This window comes from Protopterus annectens, chromosome 4.part1, assembly GCF_019279795.1.
Source record: "Protopterus annectens isolate FY-2018-M chromosome 4.part1, PAN1.0, whole genome shotgun sequence".
Taxonomy (NCBI): domain Eukaryota; kingdom Metazoa; phylum Chordata; order Ceratodontiformes; family Protopteridae; genus Protopterus; species Protopterus annectens.
The window spans coordinates 466858921-466885324 of record NC_056734.1 but is presented as its reverse complement, the minus strand read 5'-3'; the positions used below and the strand labels follow the sequence as shown (position 1 = coordinate 466885324).

The following is a 26404-nucleotide window of genomic DNA, read 5'->3' as shown; positions in this document are numbered from 1 at the left end:
TGTCTAAGTTGAAATATAAATTCTAAACCACTCAGCTTGAGAGCTGGCCTGATGCATCTTGATACTCTACACGGCAAACGAGGTCTGAGGTGATAGAGAGAGTGGCACTATAGGTAAGCTTAGCTCAAGAGATTTTTGGCTGGCACGAGCTTGGTATAATGGCCAAGTCGGTTCCGAGGACTTTACAGATACCCACCAGTAATGAATGAATGAAGATTAACAACATCAGTTGTAACAGTTTTCTTTCTATGTTTATGTGTATCAGTATTACGATGAAAGGTTATTTGAAAAAGAAGTATCCTTGTTATGGTTATGTGTAGAAGCATTATGATGAAAGAAGGTTATTCGAAAAATAAATTGTCATATATCATTAGCTCTATAGGTGTGAAAGAAACTCATGAAATCTGTTTAAATATCAGCACAGGAATTTCAAAATTTCACTGCTCTCCTAACTGTACCCTAATCTGTATACCTATTTAGACAAATATTTGACTAGTAAAACATTGAGTGCTTATGACTTGCAGCTGCATCAGCTTAATATACACTGAGCTAATATTAATTTGTGAATATTTAACTTCTTAATTTTGCAGTAAAAGTACCAGCCAGCGTCATGAAGTTTTTTCTCTGGTCATGCTGTATCTGCCATTTGGATAGAACATACTCACAAACTCTCATACATATACATTAACAAAACAAGTCTTTAATAAAAAGAAGTTATGTACTCACCATAATGTTGTTGCTCTTCATTTGTCTTCAACCTGTGGGTACTTGGATCTAGTTCGGATCCAACTCGGCTGCTTTTCCAGCATCTGAGCTAAGCTTCAAGCTCCTCCCCTACCCACAATGCCCCTGTCTCTCTCCTCCCTTCAGATCGAGTTTGCTATCTGTCCCAGCATCCCAATCCTATCTAAATTCTCATCTCATGAAAGGATCTCCCTAATCAAGCAGAGAAGACCAAAGGCATACTGATATGATGACCATTCCTCATCTAACCAGACCACCACACACCCTATACAAGGCAGGGGGAAGGAGGGAGGATGGTTGAAGACAAATGAAGAGCAACAACTCAGATGGAACTTTATGGTGAGTACATAACTTCTTTAACTGAAGTTGTCTTCATTTACTCTTCAACCTGTGGGACAGAGCCCCCAGCTACAAAACACCTGGGAGGCCCTCATGGAAGGATATTCCAGAGCATGGCAGAGCCAAAGGATGCCCTGTTCCTGGATAAAATGTCCAACTTGTAATGCGAGATGAAAGTTTGTGAAGAAGCCCAAGTAGCCACCAAGCAAATATCATCTAGAGAAACTCTAGACTAGAAGGCAGCTGAAGTAGCCATAGATCTGGTGGAATGAACCTTAATCTGACCTGGAGAGTTAAACCTCTATCTGAGTATGCCACAGAAATGCACTGGGAAATCCAACGAGCACTGATAACCTTCGATACTGGTTACCCTACAAAGGGCTTAGAATAGGAGATAAAAAGTTGGTCAGACTTACAAAATGACTTTGTCCTATGCAGGTAAAAATGTAGTTGTATGTGCACATCTAACAAGTGGAGTTGGTACTCTCCCTTATTTTGAAAATTTGAAAAGAAAACTGGAAGATTAATTAACTGATTAATGTTGATTTCCAAAGCTATTTTAGGAAGAAAGGATGGATTAGTACACAGTGACACCCTGTCTTTATGAAATACCAAATAGGGAGAGTTTGATCGATAATGCTTGAAGCTCTGAGACCCTTTTGGCAGATGTAAAAGCAACCAAGAAAGCCGTCATCCAGGACAACAACTGTAAGTCCACTGAGGCTGCAGGTCCAAAGGGGAAGAAACCAAGGCTTGCAGAACTAGAGTGAGATCTCAAGGAGGCATTGGGTCCTTAACCGGTGGCCAAAGTAAGAAGGTGCCTTTTAAAAAGGCTTTACAAAGCTTAGAAGAATCTAAAGAAGCCATGTGGTCGTCTACATGAAAGTTAGATATAGCTGCCAGTTGGACCTTGATCATAGCAGAACTGGCACCTTGCTGAAAAATACTTGCTAAATAATTTAAAATTGCCTGAACTGGAGCAATGAATGGGTCCAGGTCATGTTCAGAGGCCCAGATAGAAAATCGTTCCCACTTACTGGCATAGACCTGCCTAGTAGAAGATTTGAGAGCCGCCACCAAAATTCTTTTGACTGGTGAGGATAACCCAGGAGTCCTGACTATCATGGGAACTGGAGCAACCAAACTGTGAGCTTCAGACTGACCAGGTCTGGATAGGGAATCCCTGAGAGATGGGAGATGAGATCCAGAATCGGATCTTACGTCCAGGGCAGACACACAACCTGAGACCACAGAGAGGGGAACCATACTTGGTGCGGCCAGAATGGGGCAATGAAGATGACAGAGCTCCCCAGCCTGTGAGCTTTCTGAAGAAATGTTGGCATGAGGGACACAGGAAGATATGCATACAGAAGACCAGAGGGCCAAGCATGAACCAGAGCATCTCTGGGGCTTCCTCAGGTGAGGGGTTCAGAGTGAAAAACTCACTGCGCTTCACATTGGAAGGAGAGGTGAAGAGATAGCAGCAAGGCTGGCCCCACTTGGGAAAGATCTGTTTCCCTACTGAAGGATTCAGAGACCACTCATAAGGCATCATGATAGACCTGCTGAGCCTGTCGGCTAGAATGTTGGACGTTCCCAGAATGTGCGTTGTCACCAGAAAATGGCTGGTGGAGATTGCCCACTCCCAGACTCTCATGGCCTGTCAACACAGGGGACAAGATCTGGTTCCTCTCTGCTTGTTGATGTACCAGACCACCGACATGTTGTCTGTCTGGATAGCAATCATCCCCAGGGGAAGATGGGCATGGAAAGTTTGCAATGCTAGGAGCACCACCCTCATCTCTAGGATGTTGACATGCATTTGGGTCTCATAGGGATTCCACGTACCTTGAACTGTCCTTCCCAAGCTGTGCCCACCCGAGCAGGGAGGCATCAGTGGTCACCATGGCCAAAAGGGGAGACAGAAGATAGGGACGACCCCAGAGGAGATCCGGGGAATGGATCCACCACAAGAGAGAGAGTCCCTGCACACCTGAGATACTCGAATGGGGTGAGATAATGGAAGATCAAGGATGGAGCACTGAACCGCCGGGGTCCATTGAAGAACCCACATTCATAGTCGAGCCAAGAGTAAAAGAGCCCATAATACTAATTCTGCCTTCGACGACTGAGCTTGAAGGATACAGTGGAGATGTAGTTTTAGAGACTGGATCCTCTCTGAGGTTAGGAAGACCTTGGTTTGAATTGTATCCAACTGGGCTCCAATAAAATCTAGTACTTGAATCAGAGTCAGTAGGGGTTTGTTGAGATTGGTGGTTATGCCCAACTGATGGGCTGAGTGTAGTAGGGAATCCTCGCTTGGATGAGTTGATGCCTGCTAGTGGCAACAAGGAGCCAGTCATCCAGGTAGGGGAAGACCTGAAATCCCTGTATCTCAGGTGAGCCACTACCACTGCCATTACTTTGGTAAACATCCTGGGGGTTGTGGTGAGACCAAAGGGGAGTGCTCTGAACTGATAATGACTGTCCCCTAGTGGAACTTCGAGAGTGCCTATCCATCTTGATATAGTACTACATGTCCTGAAGGTTGACTGAGCACATCCAATAGATCCCCTGAAGAAAGGGCAGGATAGATTGAAAAGTGACCATTTGGAATTTTATCTTGCCAACTGACAGATTTAGAGTGGAAAGATCCAGAATGGGTCTTAGGTCCCCCATCTTCTTTGGCACCAAAGAGAATCTGGAATAAATGCCTAATCTTGTCTGTTCTGTGGGGGTGGGTTGGATGACTCACTTTTCTAGCAGCTTTGCAATTTCCAGTGCTGCTTCCTCCATTTGCATGGGTGGAACATCCAGAAGGTGCTTGGGTGGAAGGGGTAATTGGTTGAAAGGAATAGAATAGCCTTTGGATATGATCTGCAACACCCAATGATCATTTGTAATAGACTCCAGGCCATTGGGTGGAGAGAGATGCATCCCTCGACTGCCTCCAGAGCTGATCAGCCAGGCAACCTTTCAGGGTTGCTGAGGGGGTCTGTCCGAGAAAGACTCTCGAGACTCCCAATTCCTTAGCCCCCCTCTGCCTCAGGGACAGTGTCTATCGAATCCCCCTCTGCCACTAGGTGAAGGTGAGTCCTGAGTGTCCTGGGAGTAGCTCTGAGAACTTTGGAACCACACTTTCTTTGCCCCTCACTGATTCCTTGAAAAGGAACATTGGGGTGGATATGGGATCCTGACAGCAGACAGAGTCTTTCTGTCCTTTCCACTCTGGACAAGAGTATCATATACAGACTTTCCAAGGAGAATTGAACCACCGTACAGGGTCATTATAACAAGCTTGTGCCAGCCAAAAACCTCTCAAGCTAAGCTTACCCATAGTGCCCTTCTCTCTATCACCTCAGATCGAGTTTGCCCGTAAGAAAGAAAGAAGATGCTTTATCTGAGCAAATTCCTTATCACAGAGCTTGGACCAAATCATTACCTCCAGGAGTCTTTCAGCGGGGATAGTTGGGTGGGATGTAATGAATGAATGAAGATCAACAATACAGATGGAATGTTATGGTAAGAACATAACTTCTTTATCTGATGTTGTTAATCTTCCTTCATTCATTCATTACTGATGGGACATAGTCCCTAGCTACTTTATGTCCTGGGAGGCCCTATGGAAGGATATTCCTGAGCACCATTGAACCAAAGGCTGCCCTCCCCTGGAGACCAATTCCAATTTGTAATGAGTGATAAAGGTATGAAGAGTAGCCTATGTTGCTGCTGCACAAATGTCATCTATGGAAGCTCTTGAATGGAAGGCAACAGATGTTGCAACTGATCTGGTTGTATGCGGTTTTACCTTAGTTGTTAGAAGAACTTAGTTTTGTTGGTAGATAAAGGAAATACAGTCTCTCAGCCATTTAGCTAAAGTTGCTTTAGAAACAGATTTTACCAATTTTGGTCCTGAGAAGGATATGAATAATTGATCAGATTTCTGTAGTGATTTAGTTCTGTCCAAGTAGAAATGTAATTGTCTATGCACATCAAGCAAATGCAGGCAATATTCTCCTTTATTAGAAAAATTGGGAAAAAAGGCTGGCAGGTCAGTTGTTTGATTAATATTCAAATTCGAAATAACTTTGGGTAATGTGTTAAATATTTCTAATGTTGCTCTGACTAAAACACAAACATGTTTATTCAATAAAGGTCTCAGTTTTATCCCTGGTTTCTTTGTTTTGGAGGATGTGTTAGCACAGGAGGTTATGGCATTCTGTAGATTATTGAATCTTAGGTTGCATTTTCATGACAATGTTTCCAATTTGGACTCTGATAAAACATTTACATATCATAAATCTAGAATTATACCACCGATGCATCACAATGGCCACCTTTTTCAATCCTGTGTGCTCAAAGATCTACACTTCAACTACAGGGGAACTAATAATAAGGCAAATAATCTTGCAAAGACAGATATGGAAAGTCTACGTGAGTTGGTTGCTAATAAGGAATTGGTGATTCTTTCTGCCAACAAGGGAGGGGCTGTGGTAGTTATGAATTGGCAGCAATATGATGCTGAAGCACAAAAACAGCTTACAGATGGCAGATACTACATCAATATGCCTCTGGACCCTACATTTATGTTTAAAAAACAGATAGATGATTTTTAGAGTCAGCATTGCAGGAGGGAATCATTACTGATAAAACTAAATACCATCTTACAGTATCAGACCCAAATAGCCAATACATATACTTTCTCCCAAAAATTCATAAGGATCTTTTTAATCCACCAGGCAGACCCATTGTTTCTGGGAATGGTTCGTTCACATAGCCCCTGTCCCATTTCCTTATAATACACCTCCAACCTCTGTTGAAATGTGTTAGATCCAGGATTCAGGATACCACAGAGTTTTTGGACATTGTCTCTGGGATGCAACTTGAACAGGGTTGGCTTCTTTGCACATTAGATTTATGTGGACTTTACACGAACATTCCACACTGAGCAGGCATCGATGCAATAGAATTTTGGATATACAAATCCAGTCTGTATGAACCCATTTTTAACACCTTCCTGATATGTTTAACTGAGCATGTGTTAACCAAAAATGTCTTTTTCTATCAAAATCAATGCTATTGGCAAGTGCAGGAAACAGCTATGAGGGCATCTTTTGCCCCCATTTATGCAGACCTCTTCATGGCATATGTAGAGGAACCCATTATTTATGATGGGACACATAATATCTACTTGGATGAAATGGACATATGGAGGAGGTACTTGGATGATTGCTGGATGGTGTGGAGGTCAGATGTGGATTACTTAAAGGAATTCATGGGAAATTTGAATGACAACAAATGGGGTCTTCAATTTATGGTAAATTACCATACAGAACACATTACATATCTAGATGTTTTGGTTAGTAGGAATGAGGATCACACATTACAAACGGAAGTTTTCCGTAAATACCCACAGTATAATTCCTTACTCCGTGCATCCAGGTTTCATCCTCCCCATATTACCAGAAATATCCCTAAATCCCTGTTTATCAGGATGAGGTGTATTTGTTCATAGAACTCCACTTTTTAAACTTTCAGGAAGGATCTTGTTAACATGTTTCGTGAAAGGGGATACAAAATGGGTTATGTCCTAGGAGCTAGTAACTGGGCTGCAACCCTTAATAGGGAGGATTTACTCAAATACAAGTATAAGCCTCAGGGACCCAGTCCTGTTATATGATTTACAACCACATATGAAAGGAACACGGAAGTATTAACCAACAGTGTACAGAGACACTGGAATATATTGTTGGCTGATAATGCCCTATCACAACTTCTTGAGGATAAATGTCATTTTTCGTCCATAAAGGAAAGAATTTGGGTTCATATTTGAGCCATTACAAATGGGAAACTAGGTCTATCTCTACAGGTAATACTCAAACAACACTTCTAGGTGACAGATTGACTGGGTGTATGCCTTCTGGACATTGTAGTCACTGCAATAAAGTTATGAAGTCCAAACAATTTACAAGTAGGAATTCTGGTGTTGCTTTTGACATCATTTTTTTTGCAAATTGCAGTAGTGATTGGTTTGTTTATCTGGCCTCATGTAGTTGCTCTGCATTTTATGTAGGTCAGACCTCAAGGCCACTTAGATTGTGAATTTCTGAGCATCTAAGTGACATTAGACACAAGAAAACCAGCAATGCTTTGTATAAGCATTCTATAAATCACCCTACAGCTTCAATCAGTTTTATGATTATTGATAGGGTCATGGGGAATAGATCCAACAAAGCGGGATTGCATTCTATCTTGGATACTAGACAGAAGAAATGGATCATCAAACTGGGTGGACTTTTTCCACCCGGATTAAATGAATATTTATGAGGTAACCAATCACAGTATGTATTAAATTTGTAGTACTGTAGTATTGTAGTAAAGGAACAAATGATTGTTTTTGTGTTTAACACTCATGAAGGCTATGAAACTATTCTAGCTGAAACTAGTCTGTTCTTTTATGTCATATATTAAATATATTTGTATATTTTTACAGCACACAGTTTGCTGAACACTCTGAGGGCCACAGAGAGACCAAAAGGCAGCATTCGAAATTGGTAGTAATTGGCTCCCAGCCAGAAGCAGAGGAATGTCCTGGAGTGTTTGTCCATTTTTATTTGGTAATATGCATCTTGTAGATCTGTTGAGCACATCCAATCATCTTTCTCCAGAAACGGAATGATAGACTGAACCGTGACTATCCAGAATTTTGTCTATCTGACAAACTTGTTTAGGATGCTGAGGTCCACAATTAGCCTCCAGTCACCTGTCTTTTTTGGCACTAAAAGAACCTTGAGTAAAATCCGGATACTATCAGATCTGGTGGGACTATTTGGATGACTCTTTTTAGAAGCAGCTTTTGTATTTCTTGAGCTGATGCTTTCTGCTGACTGGGTGGAATGATGGAAATTTGCCTTTGTGGCTTCAAGAAAGAATTGAAATGGATGTGATAACCTTTGGTTATTATCGTCTGCACCCAAGAATCTGTTGTTAGGGATTGCCAGGCAAGGTGTTGCAGAGAGAATCATCCCCCATCTGCTTCCAGAGCTAAGCAATCAGGCTGCTCTTCAGGAGCGATGATAGGGCTGTCCAGGGAAAGAGTCTCAAGATCCCTGATTATGCAGACCCCCCACTGCCTCTGGAGGGTTGTCTTCCTGATGACTTCCCCCTCTGCCCCAGGGGGAAACTCACCATGCCTGTCGAGGAAAGGACCCTGGACTTTCCAGTACCACATCTTTCTACTCTTCTGATTCCTAGAGAAGGACTGTTGGGGAGGGGTGGAAAAATGCACACCCACAGTAGACAGGGTCTTGTCATCCTTTTCACACCTGGCTAATGAGTCTTTTACCTTTGGGCCAAAAAGAGAGGAAGCTTCCATGGGAGCATTGAGAAAGGAAGAATTAAAAGGGTCTGCAAAATCACATAGGCAAATCCAGATGTGACGTCTCATGACAACGCCTGCACCCGCTGCTCTAGCCACCCCATCGGTAGTATGAGAAATCAACCATATGGACGAGTTAGATATAGACTCTAGGATGGCAAGCTGTGAGGCAACTTTGTTTTGTACCTCATCAGATACTACTCTTGCTAATGTTCCCAAGAGATCCGTGATCAGGTCTCTCTAGAGACGGGTAAAATGTGCCAAGTAATTCAAGGACCGAATGGCAAAGGTCAATGAAGCATATACCCACTTCCCTAACCTGTCCATTGCCTGAGACTCCCTGTTTGGTGGTGGACAGTACGGCTCTCCTCGGTGAGTTCTTTCCTAGTGGCCACCGCTGCCACCACCATTTTGTCTACTGGTAAGGCTTTGGACCAATGGGGATAATTCTCTGGAGGGGAGAGAATTTTGTCTGGTCTCCAGTGGATAGGTTCAATGGTGTCAGGATTCCTCCAAGCGAGCTGCATGATGAGCTGAACTAGATCATCTGCAGGCGGGGTCACCCAGGAAGTAGGAGGTCAAGCACAGAAAGCCTGCAAGAATACAGACTCTTCAGAGGAAGGGTTGGTGGGCTTCCAGTCTCCCCACTGCTTTAAAATTTCTAGTATGTCTCCAAAGGAAACATCTTCAGGGGTCGACTGTGGGGACCCTTCCCCCTCATCGTAATCTGTATCTTCAGTAAGGGATTCTTCAGAGGAATACATATGCTTCCTCTCACAGAATCTCTTATGGGCTACCTCCTCAGTGGGGGCATCTGAAGAGGACTCTGAAGACTGGGTGCCCTGTGGAAGGGTATCTTGATATTCCCATGCTTTATGTCTCAGAGTAGTGGACTGTGTCAGGAGCTGATCCACAAGTCTCACTATGTTGAGTTCCAAAAGGCTCCTGGAGGAGTGGGTTGACATCCCAGATGGAGAATCAAGACATTCTAGAAAAGGACTCAATTGTTGTCCAAAAAAGGGATCTACCATCGGGGAGCATCAGACCAAGGTAAGTTTTCTCCCTTCAGCACTGTGGTCAAAGGACCAGTAGGTTGTGTTGGAGGGGGGTAGTGACCTGAATTGGGAAGACTATTTTTGGTGCTGAGAGGGGCATCAGTACTATAGTAGAGGTTGGTACCCTAGGAGTTGAAGTCTTGGATAGTTCCTTAATTGAGGATGGTATCGTAGAAGGGGTTAGAGGCCCAATGTCGATGACGGCACCATAGAAGGGGTTTGATGCCCCAGTGCTGAGATTGCAGAAGTCAATTTTAGGATGTTTTGCCTTTGGTTCTGTGGGGGACTTAACAGATTAGTCTCACTGGTATGTGGACAGGAAGGTACAGATTGACTCCTCTTTTTATGTTCCTTCTTAGGAGGGGTTGAGCCCTCTGCCTCAGATACAGCCTCTGAGAAAGGAGTTCTTAGGAGACCTTTTAGTATTCATTTATTCTTTCTCGCAGTCAAAGTGCAGGTGCTAAAGCCCTTACATAGGTTCATAGGTAGGTTCTAGGCTATTGGCCCTAGGGCCTATGCAAGCCTAGCCAAAAAGGTATCCTGGCTTTCGCCACCCAAGAAAATTATTTTCCTGTGCCCCTGTCAAGCAGAACCACAGAAGTGATCCCCGGGGTGAATTTCTTGCTACCCATCCAATCATCAAGATTTTTCTTGAAGAGTGCTAAGGAGGAGCTCTGTTTGACATAGATAGGTAGTCTGTTCCAGAGTATGGGAAGTCTCTGGGACAGGAATCTATCCCTCCAGCATGTTCTGTTTATTGTGGTGACAAGGTTTAGGTCCCTAGAGCATGTAGCTCAGAGGGCTTGGGATTTCTTTTAAGTGGAGCATGTCCAACAGCTCTGGCTTTGACATAGCTTTGTATGTTAGGCAGAGATCGCCTCTGAGTAGCCGATATGCGACGGAGTAAAGCTGGAGTTTTTTGAGTCGGTCTGCATAGGGCATCTCTTTGAGGCCAGTAATCCTCTTTGTGAGGTATTTCTGTGGCCTTTCCAGTTGTTGTAGACTTATTTTGAAATACATACCAAAAGGGGTGTTGTACTCTATAATGGGTCTAATGAGTGATGAGTAGAGGGGAACAATGACCTCTTTTTTTCTGGATGAGAAACCTTTTGTGATGAGGTGTGCCACGTAGAAGGATTTCCTGACCACCGTGGCAATGTGATTATCAAAGGAGAAACTACTGTCCACCTGTGTCCCAAGGTCTCTTATCACACTTTCAGTGTTAAGTAGACTACCGCCTATGTGGTAGTTCATGGGTACAGAGTTTTTACCAAAGGGGATGACAATGCACCTTTTGGCATTGAGCTTGAGACCATGGCTTTGACACCAGGCATCTGTCTCAGTGAGGCCCTTTTGTAGGATGTCCACATCATTAGGAGTTTTGATTATGGCTGCTAGTTTTCAGTCATCTGTGAATTTAGTTAGCCAAAGACCTTCTGTGTTAGCCTGTACTTCAGAGAAGTAGATACCAAACAGGAGAGGACCCAGGACTGAACCCTGTGGTACTCCACTTGTCACTGGTCTGAAGACTGATTTGGAGTCTGCTACTTTCACAGTGCAGGTTCTGTCAGTAAGCCAGTTGGCAACCCATCTTGTGACATAGGGATTTATACCTAGTTTAGTGAGTTTATCTATAATTCCAGAGTGAAAGATGGTGTTGAACCCCTTGGCAAGATCTAGACAGACTGTGTGAACCACCATACCCTCATCTATGGCTTTGGTGACTGCTTCAAAGACGTCTATCAGGTTTAGGAGACATGATCTGCCTTTTACAAACCTGAACTGTGTGGGGTCCAGAGTTTGGAGATCTCCAATGTCTTTGTTTATGAGTTCCATGATGATATGTTCCATGGCCTTGCAGACCAGGCTCATCAGACTAATGGGGCGGTAGTTCCCAGGGTCTGTTGTGTCCCCCACCTTTGTGGAGTGGGATAACCATCGTGGTGCGACATTCAATGGGCAGAAAAACGGAGGTGAGGCTGTGATTGAACAAGGTACTTAGGTGGGGTGCCAGTTCGTTCTGTAGTTCGTGTAGAAGTCAGCCTGGGATGTTGTCAGGTCCCATGGATGCTGTGTTCTTGGCTTTGGAGAGTGAGGTTTTTACCTGTGCAGCCATGATTACAGAAACTTTGCATTCGTCTGGTATAAAGATGGGCCCTTTAGGGGGTGAGAGGGGGGTAAAGTTAGCACTGAACCTATCTGCCAGGATGTTGGCAATATCAGTTGGTTCTGTATATTTAGTGTCATTGTGCTGCAACTCAGAGCAGATTTGAGTGTTTCCATTGAGATTCTTGACATAGCTATAGAATGCATTGTGGTTGTCTTTAGAATCAGTGGTGATTTTGTTTTCATAACTAGCTTTGGAGATTTTATGAGGGATCTCAGCTTCTTACTGAGGCTGACCAGAGAGGTCCTCCAATCATGGTATTTTACTCTTTTTTGCAACAGTTTCTTTCTTCTGTTGTAGAGTTTGTTTATGGCAGAAGACCACCAGATTGGCTTCCTTTTTTTGGAGGATAGCATCTTGGTTCTGTTAGGGATAGCACGATCCATGCACACGTGTAAGTGCTTATAAAGTGCATTTGTATAGGATTCAGCAGTCGTACCTCCATTGTCCATCTGCATGGATGCTGTGAAGTTTGCCACTTCTGTCTTAAGAAGCGTGAAGTTGGCTTTGGAGAAATTTTTTACGACTGTTTTCCTAACTGGGGGTGGGAGCGGGATATGGATGTCTAGGGTGATTAGCTTGTGGTCGGATCTGACCAACGAGGAGCTGACCTCTGGTGTGGAACACCGGTCACCCATGTTGGTGATGACCAGGTCTAGGATATTGCTGCCCTTGGTGGTGGTGTGGATAAGTTGATCCAAGGTATTGGAATTGATGAATTCCAGAAAACGTTGAGAAAAAGAGTTGGTACATGAGTAGTTTTCCCAGTTAATGGTGGGGTTGTTGAAATCACACCTTAATAATGTGTTGGGTTATACCTTAATATTTTCCAGTGTATCAAGAAAAGAGGAGTGGGAATCCTGGGTCATGGTGGGGGGTCTATAGCAAGCTACAATCTGGATTGTGGTTTTGCCCAGAGTTAGTTGAACATGGACAATCTTGGATGCATTATGCTGAGCAACTAGCTTGGAGGTGTGGATATACTTAATGAATATGGACATGCCTCCACCTTTAGTGTTTCGGTCCGGGTTTGGTGGCCGAAAGGTGTGGTATGAATTATAGCTTGGTAATGTAGGGGTGCTCTCTAGAAGTTTGAACCAGGTCTCTGTCACTGCACAGATGTTGATGTTCTCCATTTTAAGGAGTGCCTCGAGTGAGTGCATTTTGAGGTTTAGACTTCTAGCATTGAGTAGCATTACCCTCAGGTTTTGCTTGCTTGTACCTGTTATGGTGGTGAATTTGTCATTTGAACCTTGCCTAAAAAAGGCAATATAGGGGTGGCAAGAGCCTTTGTCAGTATCTGGAATCCCAAGGGTGACATGTGCAGGCCATCTCTGGCAAAGCATCGTGGTCTGTCGTTCATGTCGTTCCAGGCAGACAGACACTGGATCCCCTTAGAATAACACCAGAAGCTTAGCCAATTGTTGAAGTCAGTCATTTTGTCCTTGTAATGTGGTATCATTCTGGGTGATGGCAGGATGCTACTCAGGGTGAGGGTCATACCTGCCTGGGCTACAAGATCAGAGAGCTCCTCCATGTCTCATTTCATGTAGTCCAGGGAGGTATGTCTCAGGTCATTCACACCTGCATGGACAATGACAGAGTCATATTTGTACTTGTTGTGGAGTGACCTGAGTGCGTGCATTATGTAGATCCTGGCACCCAACAGGCAGCTGACAATAACTTTGTCCTTGTTTAGCCTGGTGAGTGGAACACCAGTCTGCCTGACTATAGAGTCACCTATGACTAGAGTGTTGGGTACGTTATGCCTTATGGGCTGCAGTTGAGTGGCACACTGAGTATGTGGGCTATGTGTCATTTGGGTTGTGTTGAGGGGTGAAGGTTACTTGCATTTCTGCATTGGAGGTCTCGTTTGTTTGGGCAGATTTTTACTGAGAGCCTCCACAAATGTAGGTGCGTGTTTTGGGCTTCTGTGTGTGTGTGCTTTGGTGATGTAGGTTTCGAGGGACTATGTGATGAGTGTGGTGCTGTGCAAGTGCTTACCTTCTCCTCCTGACTGTCTAGTTCAGTCTTCAGTGAAGAGAGCTTTGCTTCCAGTTTGGCTATATAAGTGCATCTCTCACAGGTCATAGTGTTGGGTGGTAGGTGGAGAGGGTTGTCTGTGTATATGAGGCAATTGCTGCACTGTCCCAAGATGCCCAGATTCATCAGGTAGACAGGAGAAAACACCGGGAGCTGACCTTTAGACATGCCTGTATAGGTGCTTATTTATTAAGTACTAAAAACTGTTTTCGTCTAGACAGGTGAGGAAAGTTGAGTGCTGTAGTAATTTGTAGCTTATTTAGTGCTTACAATGAGTTCTGAACAAGTGCTGAGTTCAAAGAAACAGATTTGAGTGCTAAAACTAAAACGCTGGCTAGTTGCAAGGGAAAATTTGAATAGCAGACATTATGGCACCAGGAATAGTTTAACCCTAGTTAAGTTGGGGGGGGGCTCAGGAGCTTACAAACAGTCCTGGATACAGCAAATCTGTATCTGGACAAGACTTGTTACAGGAAGGAGGACATAAGTCGCATGGGGGTTGAACGCTCAAGTGCGGTACCCTGATCCAATAAACACAGGATAAACATCCATCAGAATTCGGCATTTTCCTGCCACACTGATCACATTGCTTAAAGCCTGTTCTTCTGTTCTTATCAGCCATTACCAACAAATCAAGTAACAAGTCAGCAATGAAGTGAAAGCCCTGTCAGAATGACAGTATACAAAGTAGGCACACATACACACACACACACACACACACACACACACACACACACACACACACACACACACACAGTCAAGAAAAGAAAGGACTAATTTTTTTTTTAATTAACAACAATGGTAATGAAGAAATAACCAATGGGTAAAGGGAAGAAAAGGAGAGAGAAGGGGGAATACTAGCAATGGTATTAGAGATTACCACAGAGGTAAGGGAGGCCTGTACCAGCAATGGTATGAAGAAATACCAAAATTTGGTAAAGAAACACAAAAGAGTCACTCAACAGGTAGCAAGTGTAAGCAAACTATAAACAACTAATATTAAAGTAGAAAAATCTCAAAAGTAGAGAAAAATTGTCTAAGTTGAAATATAAATTCTAAACCACTCAGCTTGAGAGCTGGCCTGATGCATCTTGATACTCTACATGGCAAACGAGATCTGAGGTGATAGAGAGAGTGGCACTATAGGTAAGCTTAGCTCAAGAGATTTTTGGCTGGCGCGAGCTTGGTATAATGGCCAAGTCGGTTCCGAGGACTTTACAGATACCCACCAGTAATGAATGAATGAAGATTAACAACATCAGTTGTAACAGTTTTCTTTCTATGTTTATGTGTATCAGTATTACGATGAAAGGTTATTTGAAAAAGAAGTATCCTTGTTATGGTTATGTGTAGAAGCATTATGATGAAAGAAGGTTATTCGAAAAATAAATTGTCATATATCATTAGCTCTATAGGTGTGAAAGAAACTCATGAAATCTGTTTAAATATCAGCACAGGAATTTCAAAATTTCACTGCTTTCCTAACTGTACCCTAATCTGTATACCTATTTAGACAAATATTTGACTAGTAAAACATTGAGTGCTTATGACTTGCAGCTGCATCAGCTTAATATACACTGAGCTAATATTAATTTGTGAATATTTAACTTCTTAATTTTGCAGTAAAAGTACCAGCCAGCGTCATGAAGTTTTTTCTCTGGTCATGCTGTATCTGCCATTTGGATAGAACATACTCACAAACTCTCATACATATACATTAACAAAACAAGTCTTTAATAAAAAAAGAAGTTATGTACTCACCATAATGTTGTTGCTCTTCATTTGTCTTCAACCTGTGGGTACTTGGATCTAGTTCGGATCCAACTCGGCTGCTTTTCCAGCATCTGAGCTAAGCTTCAAGCTCCTCCCCTACCCACAATGCCCCTGTCTCTCTCCTCCCTTCAGATCGAGTTTGCTATCTGTCCCAGCATCCCAATCCTATCTAAATTCTCATCTCATGAAAGGATCTCCCTAATCAAGCAGAGAAGACCAAAGGCATACTGATATGATGACCATTCCTCATCTAACCAGACCACCACACACCCTATACAAGGCAGGGGGAAGGAGGGAGGGATGGTTGAAGACAAATGAAGAGCAACAACTCAGATGGAACTTTATGGTGAGTACATAACTTCTTTAACTGAAGTTGTCTTCATTTACTCTTCAACCTGTGGGACAGAGCCCCCAGCTACAAAACACCTGGGAGGCCCTCATGGAAGGATATTCCAGAGCATGGCAGAGCCAAAGGATGCCCTGTTCCTGGATAAAATGTCCAACTTGTAATGCGAGATGAAAGTTTGTGAAGAAGCCCAAGTAGCCACCAAGCAAATATCATCTAGAGAAACTCTAGACTAGAAGGCAGCTGAAGTAGCCATAGATCTGGTGGAATGAACCTTAATCTGACCTGGAGAGTTAAACCTCTATCTGAGTATGCCACAGAAATGCACTGGGAAATCCAACGAGCACTGATAACCTTCGATACTGGTTACCCTACAAAGGGCTTAGAATAGGAGATAAAAAGTTGGTCAGACTTACAAAATGACTTTGTCCTATGCAGGTAAAAATGTAGTTGTATGTGCACATCTAACAAGTGGAGTTGGTACTCTCCCTTATTTTGAAAATTTGAAAAGAAAACTGGAAGATTAATTAACTGATTAATGTTGATTTCCAAAGCTATTTTAGGAAGAAAGGATGGATTAGTACACAGTGACACCCTGTCTTTATGAAATACCAAATAGGGAGAGTTTGATCGATAATGCTTGAAGCTCTGAGACCCTTTTGGCAGATGTAAAAGCAACCAAGAAAGCCATCATCCAGGACAACAACTGTAAGTCCACTGAGGCTGCAGGTCCAAAGGGGAAGAAACCAAGGCTTGCAGAACTAGAGTGAGATCTCAAGGAGGCATTGGGTCCTTAACCGGTGGCCAAAGTAAGAAGGTGCCTTTTAAAAAGGCTTTACAAAGCTTAGAAGAATCTAAAGAAGCCATGTGGTCGTCTACATGAAAGTTAGATATAGCTGCCAGTTGGACCTTGATCATAGCAGAACTGGCACCTTGCTGAAAAATACTTGCTAAATAATTTAAAATTGCCTGAACTGGAGCAATGAATGGGTCCAGGTCATGTTCAGAGGCCCAGATAGAAAAACGTTCCCACTTACTGGCATAGACCTGCCTAGTAGAAGATTTGAGAGCCGCCACCAAAATTCTTTTGACTGGTGAGGATAACCCAGGAGTCCTGACTATCATGGGAACTGGAGCAACCAAACTGTGAGCTTCAGACTGACCAGGTCTGGATAGGGAATCCCTGAGAGATGGGAGATGAGATCCAGAATCGGATCTTATGTCCAGGGCAGACACACAACCTGAGACCACAGAGAGGGGAACCATACTTGGTGCGGCCAGAATGGGGCAATGAGGATGACAGAGCTCCCCAGCCTGTGAGCTTTCTGAAGAAATGTTGGCATGAGGGACACAGGAAGATATGCATACAGAAGACCAGAGGGCCAAGCATGAACCAGAGCATCTCTGGGGCTTCCTCAGGTGAGGGGTTCAGAGTGAAAAACTCACTGCGCTTCACATTGGAAGGAGAGGTGAAGAGATAGCAGCAAGGCTGGCCCCACTTGGGAAAGATCTGTTTCCCTACTGAAGGATTCAGAGACCACTCATAAGACATCATGATAGACCTGCTGAGCCTGTCGGCTAGAATGTTGGACCTTCCCAGAATGTGCGTTGTCACCAGAAAATGGCTGGTGGAGATTGCCCACTCCCAGACTCTCATGGCCTGTCAACACAGGGGACAAGATCTGGTTCCTCTCTGCTTGTTGATGTACCAGACCACCGACATGTTGTCTGTCTGGATAGCAATCATCCCCAGGGGAAGATGGGCATGGAAAGTTTGCAATGCTAGGAGCACCACCCTCATCTCTAGGATGTTGACATGCATTTGGGTCTCATAGGGATTCCACGTACCTTGGACTGTCCTTCCCAAGCTGTGCCCACCTGAGCAGGGAGGCATCAGTGGTCACCATGGCCAAAAGGGGAGACAGAAGATAGGGACGACCCCAGAGGAGATCCGGGGAATGGATCCACCACAAGAGAGAGAGTCCCTGCACACCTGAGATACTCGAATGGGGTGAGATAATGGAAGATCAAGGATGGAGCACTGAACCGCCGGGGTCCATTGAAGAACCCACATTCATAGTCGAGCCAAGAGTAAAAGAGCCCATAATACTAATTCTGCCTTCGACGACTGAGCTTGAAGGATACAGTGGAGATGTAGTTTTAGAGACTGGATCCTCTCTGAGGTTAGGAAGACCTTGGTTTGAATTGTATCCAACTGGGCTCCAATAAAATCTAGTACTTGAATCAGAGTCAGTAGGGGTTTGTTGAGATTGGTGGTTATGCCCAACTGATGGGCTGAGTGTAGTAGGGAATCCTCGCTTGGATGAGTTGATGCCTGCTAGTGGCAACAAGGAGCCAGTCATCCAGGTAGGGGAAGACCTGAAATCCCTGTATCTCAGGTGAGCCACTACCACTGCCATTACTTTGGTAAACATCCTGGGGGTTGTGGTGAGACCAAAGGGGAGTGCTCTGAACTGATAATGACTGTCCCCTAGTGGAACTTCGAGAGTGCCTATCCATCTTGATATAGTACTACATGTCCTGAAGGTTGACTGAGCACATCCAATAGATCCCCTGAAGAAAGGGCAGGATAGATTGAAAAGTGACCATTTGGAATTTTATCTTGCCAACTGACAGATTTAGAGTGGAAAGATCCAGAATGGGTCTTAGGTCCCCCATCTTCTTTGGCACCAAAGAGAATCTGGAATAAATGCCTAATCTTGTCTGTTCTGTGGGGGTGGGTTGGATGACTCACTTTTCTAGCAGCTTTGCAATTTCCAGTGCTGCTTCCTCCATTTGCATGGGTGGAACATCCAGAAGGTGCTTGGGTGGAAGGGGTAATTGGTTGAAAGGAATAGAATAGCCTTTGGATATGATCTGCAACACCCAATGATCATTTGTAATAGACTCCAGGCCATTGGGTGGAGAGAGATGCATCCCTCGACTGCCTCCAGAGCTGATCAGCCAGGCAACCTTTCAGGGTTGCTGAGGGGGTCTGTCCGAGAAAGACTCTCGAGACTCCCAATTCCTTAGCCCCCCTCTGCCTCAGGGACAGTGTCTATCGAATCCCCCTCTGCCACTAGGTGAAGGTGAGTCCTGAGTGTCCTGGGAGTAGCTCTGAGAACTTTAGAACCACACTTTCTTTGCCCCTCACTGATTCCTTGAAAAGGAACATTGGGGTGGATATGGGATCCTGACAGCAGACAGAGTCTTTCTGTCCTTTCCACTCTGGACAAGAGTATCATATACAGACTTTCCAAGGAGAATTGAACCACCGTACAGGGTCTAATGGCAACGCCTGTCCCAGCAGCTCTAGCGGCACCCTCAATGGCATGTGAGAGAAGCTGCATAGAGGTGTAAGAAATCAACATGAGGGTGGCCATGCAAAAAGAGAAAACCTTCTGGTCCTCCACCATCATGGACCCTCAGGTAGACCCAGCAATATCCTTGACAAGGTATCACTGGAGTATAATCACGTGTGCCATATAATTCAGAGCATGTACTGAAAACGTGGCTGAAGTCTGCACCCACTTCCCAAAGTGATCCATCGTCCTGGACTCTCGGTCTGGTGGAGGGACCATGGAGCTCTTCTGCATGAGCTCCTACATAGTGGCCACTGCCACTAACATGGCATGTATGGGTGATCCCTTGGTCCAGTGGGTCCTGTCTATGGTAACGTTCAAAACCTTGTCAGGGTGTTTGGGGATTGACTCCACCATGTCCAGTTCCTTCAATGCCCGAGATGTAACTAGATCCACCAGTGGATCCATGGGAGGGGGCACCCAGGATGTACTGGGTCTTGCACCAAATGCCTCCATGAACACTGATTGTCTGAGTTGGGGTTCTGGGCAGACCACTCCCCTCGTTAACAAAGGTTCTCCATGATGTCTCCAAAGAAGACATCCTCGGGGGTTAATGGAGGGAACCATCCCCTTCCTCCAAATTGGTGTCCTCTATGAGGGACTCTGGTGGGGAGTCAATGTGCCTCCTTTTGCACATATGTTTTTGATGTACCTCCTCAGGGGGAGTTTCTGGGAAGACTCAAAAATGTCTGGGTGCTCCCATGTGGGAGCTTCCTGTGGCAGACAGGAGGCAAGCTGTCCCTGAGATGGCAGGATGGCAGAATCCATATCAGAAACAGAGGGAGCCAGGGTGGAGTCCAAAGACGAGATAGTCAAGGGTCTAGATGAGATCAAGAGAACCCTCTCCACCATGTCAAAGGCAGAGGGTGAGCAGGCCATCTGAGAAGAAAGTACAGTCAGATCTGCCACCCTCTGGATCAACAGGGGAGTTGGAGCCAAACCTCCAGATGCAGAGACTCCGACTAGAAGGCTCTGCTCTAAAAGGCTCGGAGCAGACACCCTCCCCTCGGATCCAGCACTGAGGCTATGGCTCAGAGAGCCAGACAAATTCGAGCTCATCGGATTTGACCCACTCAAGGTAATGGCCAGCATCGAGGTACAAGGTATCATCGGTGATGACCCTTTGAAGCCGAGAGTCCTCGGATCCATAGGCTCCAAAACCGCGAGTCAGATCTGAGAAGGAGTAATTGGTAGGAATGTGGACTGTATGCTCCCTGCTCCAGAGGAAGAGGGGGCAGGGTAGACTCCCATCTGTATCTGAGTGTGGATAAATTTCCACATCACCCTGTTCACCTCTGCTTCAGAAAGGCTGTGAGTGGACTGTGATAAAGAAGCCAATGATACTGGCCTGGAGAGTCAGTGAGGAGAAGCCAGGGCTGGCGAATGGATCCAAACCTCCTCCAGCTCCAGTGATAAAGGAGGGGAATGGAGCCAGGGAGACTCCAGTCGTGGGGTCAAGAGAACTTTGGCTGGGGAACTGGCGGAGGCCAAGTGATTAGGGAATCACTTCCTCAGCCTCTCCCAGTGTCTATGCTTGTCCCTGTCCCTGGGCCTTTTGGTGGGAGTTTGAGTCCCAGTGGCCGGGGCAGGGACAGAAGGAATAGTAGTCAGGGTAGAAGAGACCTGGGCCCCAGATGTAGGGGGAGAAGGCCTTTGACAATTAGCTTGTTCCTCCTGTCCATCAATGTGTGGGGGTTGAAGCCCACGCAGATGGAACAGGAGGACTCGAGGTGGGAAACCCCTAGACATACTATGCACAGAGTGTGGCCATCAGCTGGAGAGAGCTTATGGCCACACTCCATGCACTTTCTAAAGCTTGGTTTCAGATTCTCCAACATAGTCACAGAAAGGAGGCCCAACCAGAACTAAGCTTACACACACACACACACACACACACACACACACACACACACACACACACACACACACACACACACACACACACACACACACACATACACACACACACTAGATAGAAGAAGATTAAGAAAAGAAGGTTTTTTTTTTGTTTTTTGTTTTTTTTTTTTTGTTCTGATGAAACAGCACAGGACAGGGCAAAGATAGGAAGGAAGAAATGTAAGTAAAGGTGGAACAGAAAAACACAAAAAGCTAATCACTTACCAGAAGAAAGCTCAGAGCAGCAGCTCACAATGCTTTTTGCTAGCACAGCAAATGAGATCTGAAAGGAGGAGGGAGACAGGGGCATTATAGGTAGGGGAAGAGCTTGGAGCTCGGATCAGATGCTGGAAATGTGGCTGAGTCTGATCCGAGCTGGATTCAAGTACCCAGTGGTTAAAGAGCAAATGATGACAACAACTTCAGATCAGAATGTTTTACTACGTACTTATGTCACATTTTTTTGACATCTTATTCTCATTGTGTTTTCCTAAAAGATCCCAAAGAAATGGTTTTATGGCTACAGCAGAGTTAGATGGTAACAGCTGTAGAAAATGTATTTCTATTTTGCTCCTTTGCTATTGTTTTAAGATTTGCATTCAAAGAAGCTCAAGTTTTCATTGAAAATTATTTGCAGAGGCTCCAAAACCACGGGTCAGATCTGAGAAGGAGTAATTGGTAGGAATGTGGACTGCATGCTCCCTGCTCCAGGGGGAGAGGAGACAGGGTAGACTCCCATCTGTATCTGAGTGCAGATCAATTTCCACATCACCCTGTCCACCTCTGGTTCAGAAAGGCTGTGAGTGGACTGTGATGAAGAAGCCATTGATACTGGCCTGGAGAGTCAGTGGGGAGAAGCCAGGGCTGGCAAATGGATCCAAAGATCCTCCAGCTCCAGGGAGAAAGGAGGGGAATGAAGCCAGGGAGACTCCCGTCATAGGGTCAAGAGAACTTTGGCTTAGAGACTGGCGGAGGCCGAGTGATTAGCGGATCACTTCCTTGGCTTGTCCCAGTGTCTATGCTTGTCCCCATCCCTGGCCCTTTTGGCAGGAGTTTGAGTCCCAGTGGCCGGGGCGGTGACAGAAGGAGAAGTAGTAGTTGGGGTAGAAGAGGCCTAGGCCTCGGAGGTAGGGGGCGAAGGCTTTTGACAATTAGTTTGTTCCTCCTGTCCATCAATGTGTGGGGGTTGAAGCCCACGTAGATGGAACAGGAGGACACAAGGTGGGAAACCCCTAGATATACTATGCACAGAGTGTGGCCATCAGCTGGGGAGAGCTTATGGCCACAGTCCATGCACTTTCTAAAGCTTGGTTTCAGATTCTCCAACATAGTCACAGAAAGGAGGCCCAACCAGAACTAAGCTTACACACACACACGCACGCGCACATGCACACACACACACACACACACACACACACACACACACACACACACACACACACACACACACACACACACACACACAAACACAAACACACACACATACACACACACACACACACACACACACACACACACACACACACACACACACACACACATACACACACTAGATAGAAGAAGATTAAGAAAATAAGTTTTTTTATTTTTTTTGTTTGACGAAACAGCACAGGGCAGGGCAAAGATAGGAAGGAAGAAATGTAAGTAGAGGTAGGATAGAAAAACACAAAAAGCTAATCACTTACCAGAAGAAAGCTCAGAGCAGCAGATCACGATGCTTATTGCTAGCACGGCAAATGAGATGTGAAGGGAGGAGGGAGACAGGGGCATTATGGGTAGGGGAAGAGCTTGGTGCTCGGATCAGATGCTGGAAAAGTGGCTGACTCTGATCCGAGCTGGATTCAAGTACCCACTGGTTGAAAAGCAAATTAAGACAAGAACTTCAAATCATAATGTTTTACTATGTACTTATATCACATTTTTTTACATCTTATCCCCATTGCGTTTTCCTAAAAGATCCCAAAGAAATGGTTTTATGGCTATAGCAGAGTTAGATGGTAACAGCTGTAGAAAATGTATTTCTATTTTGCTCCTTTGCTATTGTTTTAAGGTTTGCATTCAAAGAAGCTCAAGTTTTCATTGAAAATTAGTTGCATTAGTTGTTTGCTTGTAAAGATAGATACTTTTGACTTCATTTATTGCATCATCTCTAGGTGATCTAGCAAAGAAGAAGCTAGAACTTTTTTGTGTTTAATTTCAGTTGTATGAATATGCTACAATGTCAGGATGTTATAGTGCAGAAGCAAAGGGCATATCTCACTTCCTAATTCTCATAAATGTCTAACTGTTTGCCTACTTTGGCTATTAATAACAGGAATGCATTAGGCATCAGTGTCTGTACATATTCCCTGCATATTAGGAAGAGCCACTTTTTCCAAAAGGCTATTTTTTCTTCCCTTCTATCATACTGCGTAACTGTGGTCATGCCTTGATATTGTGTTTCCTATATATCCTGCATACATGCTTGGTAAGATCTGCCTAAAGTACATATTTTGGGACATAGAAATGTGTATACATGAACAAAGTACAATTAGACAGGCTTACCATCACACTTTGACTTATTCGCAATATTTACTGTATAGCCATAGTTACAGTCACAAGCATAACTTCCAGGACTGTTAACACAAAGTTGGCTGCAGCCACCATTTCTGGTAGAACATTCATTGATGTCTGTTAAAAAAGAGAAAGAAAGAAACTTTGAGTATGAATTTAGATGCTTTTCATTGATGATGTGATGAATTTGTACATTTCATTTCTCCTTTAACATAAATAAAGAAAATATATCATATACATTTGACAACAACAGTGCCTCTTTGATGTGGAAGCAAGTATAGATCTGGCTCTTCTTTTGGTCTAGTACTACATAAACAAAATGTTTGCCACATGAACTTTTCCAACAAACCAACTGCATCATTCAACAAACAAGAACCTGCAACATGAAACATGACAGCAAAATGTGAGTATAAATTAGTGTGCATTTTTCTATTAAACTCTGTTCCACTCTTTCACTCTCTGCACACCAATTCTCTTATTACTATATTTGATCTTTGTAATTTGCTGTTGTCATCAATCCAAGTACTTGGCATACAAATAATATATCATTACAAATGATTGCATATGTATATAGTATTTACTAAGTTAAAGGACAACAATGGGTTATTAAAGCAGATTGCTCAACCTGCTGTCTCTTTTAGTTTCTGTTCTTTGATACAGCCTTGAAAAATCACCCATGCAGCTTTAAAAACTAATCCACTCAACTATTTTCCCTGTTAGGCTGCCTACCTTTCCGTACTGTTTTACTTTCACTTTGAAAACAAGTTGAAAAACCTCTAGCTGGCTCTGAAATGATGATGTCATATCTGCCAGAGCTCTTGCCCTAGCTACCGGGATGTTTTCTCCCCCAAAGTGATATAATCCCTACCTGATTTGAATGTTGTATAGTAGAGCCAGTGGACCTCACACATTGTGATGTCAGAGCTGCCTTGCCCAGCCCACTCTTAACCTAGCAACAATGTAAAATTATGACCTGACTTTTCTGAAGATCCCTATCGATATGTGATAAAGTACAGGCAGAAGCACAGTAACAGCTGCAAAAACTAAGAGCATAAATTTGCAATGACCATACGTAGACACTAATTGCATGTTTTTACATAAGACGCAGATGTCTGTCACAATTAATCGACAACACTGCATCAGATTACAAGAAGTATGCCATACCATAATTTTCTTAAATTATCACTTAAAAAAAGTATATGGGTCCTGTCGTGCAAGTCTGTGAAATATTTTGTGTTTATAGTGCATCATTTGTTAGCCATTTAACCAAACAGGAAGGAAAATAAGTGATTATCCCCAGTGCTGTGGAGCTTGGTTTTAAATTCGACAGGAGGAATGCAACAAAAAAGTCTCCCACTGTAAGGAAGGAAAGGCTGACAAGAAAACAGTACATTAGTCTGGTCACCTGCTGTGAGCTGTTATCACATGCAGATAATGGGTCAAATTACCCTTACTCTTTTACAGCTAGGGAAGGTAGGTGTGAAGGGTGAAGGGAGATACCTTGAAGAACTAGATTTCAGCCTTCACAAAAGAAATCAAGTTAGCATTTCTAAGAAGAAAGAGCAATAAAATGCACTTTTCAATTCTGTTCTGTAGCATTTGCACTGCTTGTGTTTGAAGTAGTCATTAAAAAACTATAAAATTTTAACCAAAAGTAGGTGACTATAACACAGCAGTGAATGCCTGTAAAATCAGTGCAGTGACACGAGCTATAGGGAAAATGTGGCAGATCTGATGCAATTTTTTGGAGACAAACAATGCATTCTGGGATACTTAGAGGCAGACTAAACAGTCAGAATTATTTCAAAATGCCAGACCCCATGTGGTCAGAGTCAGAAATTGCATATAAAAATATCTAAAAAGCTCTAAATAGTCCCAGAGTGGTTTTCTGAATCTATGGGTGCAGTTGTCCTTTAAATATTGTTTTACGTAAAGGATTGTACATGAATGACTATAAGACCTCTTTTTTCAATGTACTCTTTGATGGTAGGGCTATCTGGCAAGGTGAGAGAATGGAGCTGAAGGGGTGTGGTAGGAAACTACAGTTTCTAGATAATTCTGTGTTCCCTTATCCTTTTATGATTTGCAATAATACTTGGAATTGTCAGGACAGATGATCCTGGACTGCCACAAGAATTGAATAGTTGAGCAAGGTCTCAGTGGTGCTGTGGCTATGGTTAACTAGAATCCAGTTCTCAAACTGTTAATGAATAATACTGCTTCCAGGTGGGCAGCCTTTCTTAAGGTTATTCCATTATATTTGTTCCATCCAGCCCTCTGATTATTCTGTTGAACTTAGCCATATTTAAGCCTGAACTGACATGATCTCTACAGCAATCTTGAAAAGGAGTGCTTCAGGGTCTGAAAATTTACATTAGTAGCAAAAAGGTAATCATTTTTCCTCTTCAAGTTATCCTCATTTATTCTAAAAGGTGGTCCAAAAGTATTTGTCTCACCAAATGTGGTATTTGTAAAGGATGTCTTTGCATCCTCGACAACACCCATCAACTGGAGCCATGTGTGATGACATAAAGTAATAGCTGTGCCTGTATCCTTGGCTAATTCTTTAACTGAGTTGTAAGCTAATCTCATAATGAGGTTGTGGAGGGATGTGATCACAGTCACTGTAATAGCTGTCAGGCAGTCAGCCCAATGGCTGTGCCATCTCATCTGCTAGCTCCCAGTGGAGTATAACCATTTGCAACACATAGTTTACAGTACATAAATAGAAGGTCCAGGGCACATGAG

The 26404-nt window shown here is 43.8% G+C and overlaps 1 protein-coding gene across 1 annotated transcript in view; it reads right to left on the bottom strand.

The window, feature by feature from the left end:
* Window positions 1–26404, bottom strand: part of LOC122801228 (mucin-like protein) — a 471963-nt gene that overhangs the window by 303997 nt on the left and 141562 nt on the right. The window contains exon 3 of the mRNA XM_044070781.1: window positions 23648–23773. Coding sequence (XP_043926716.1) covers window positions 23648–23773 — 126 coding nt within the window. The remainder of the gene's footprint in view (window positions 1–23647; window positions 23774–26404) is intronic.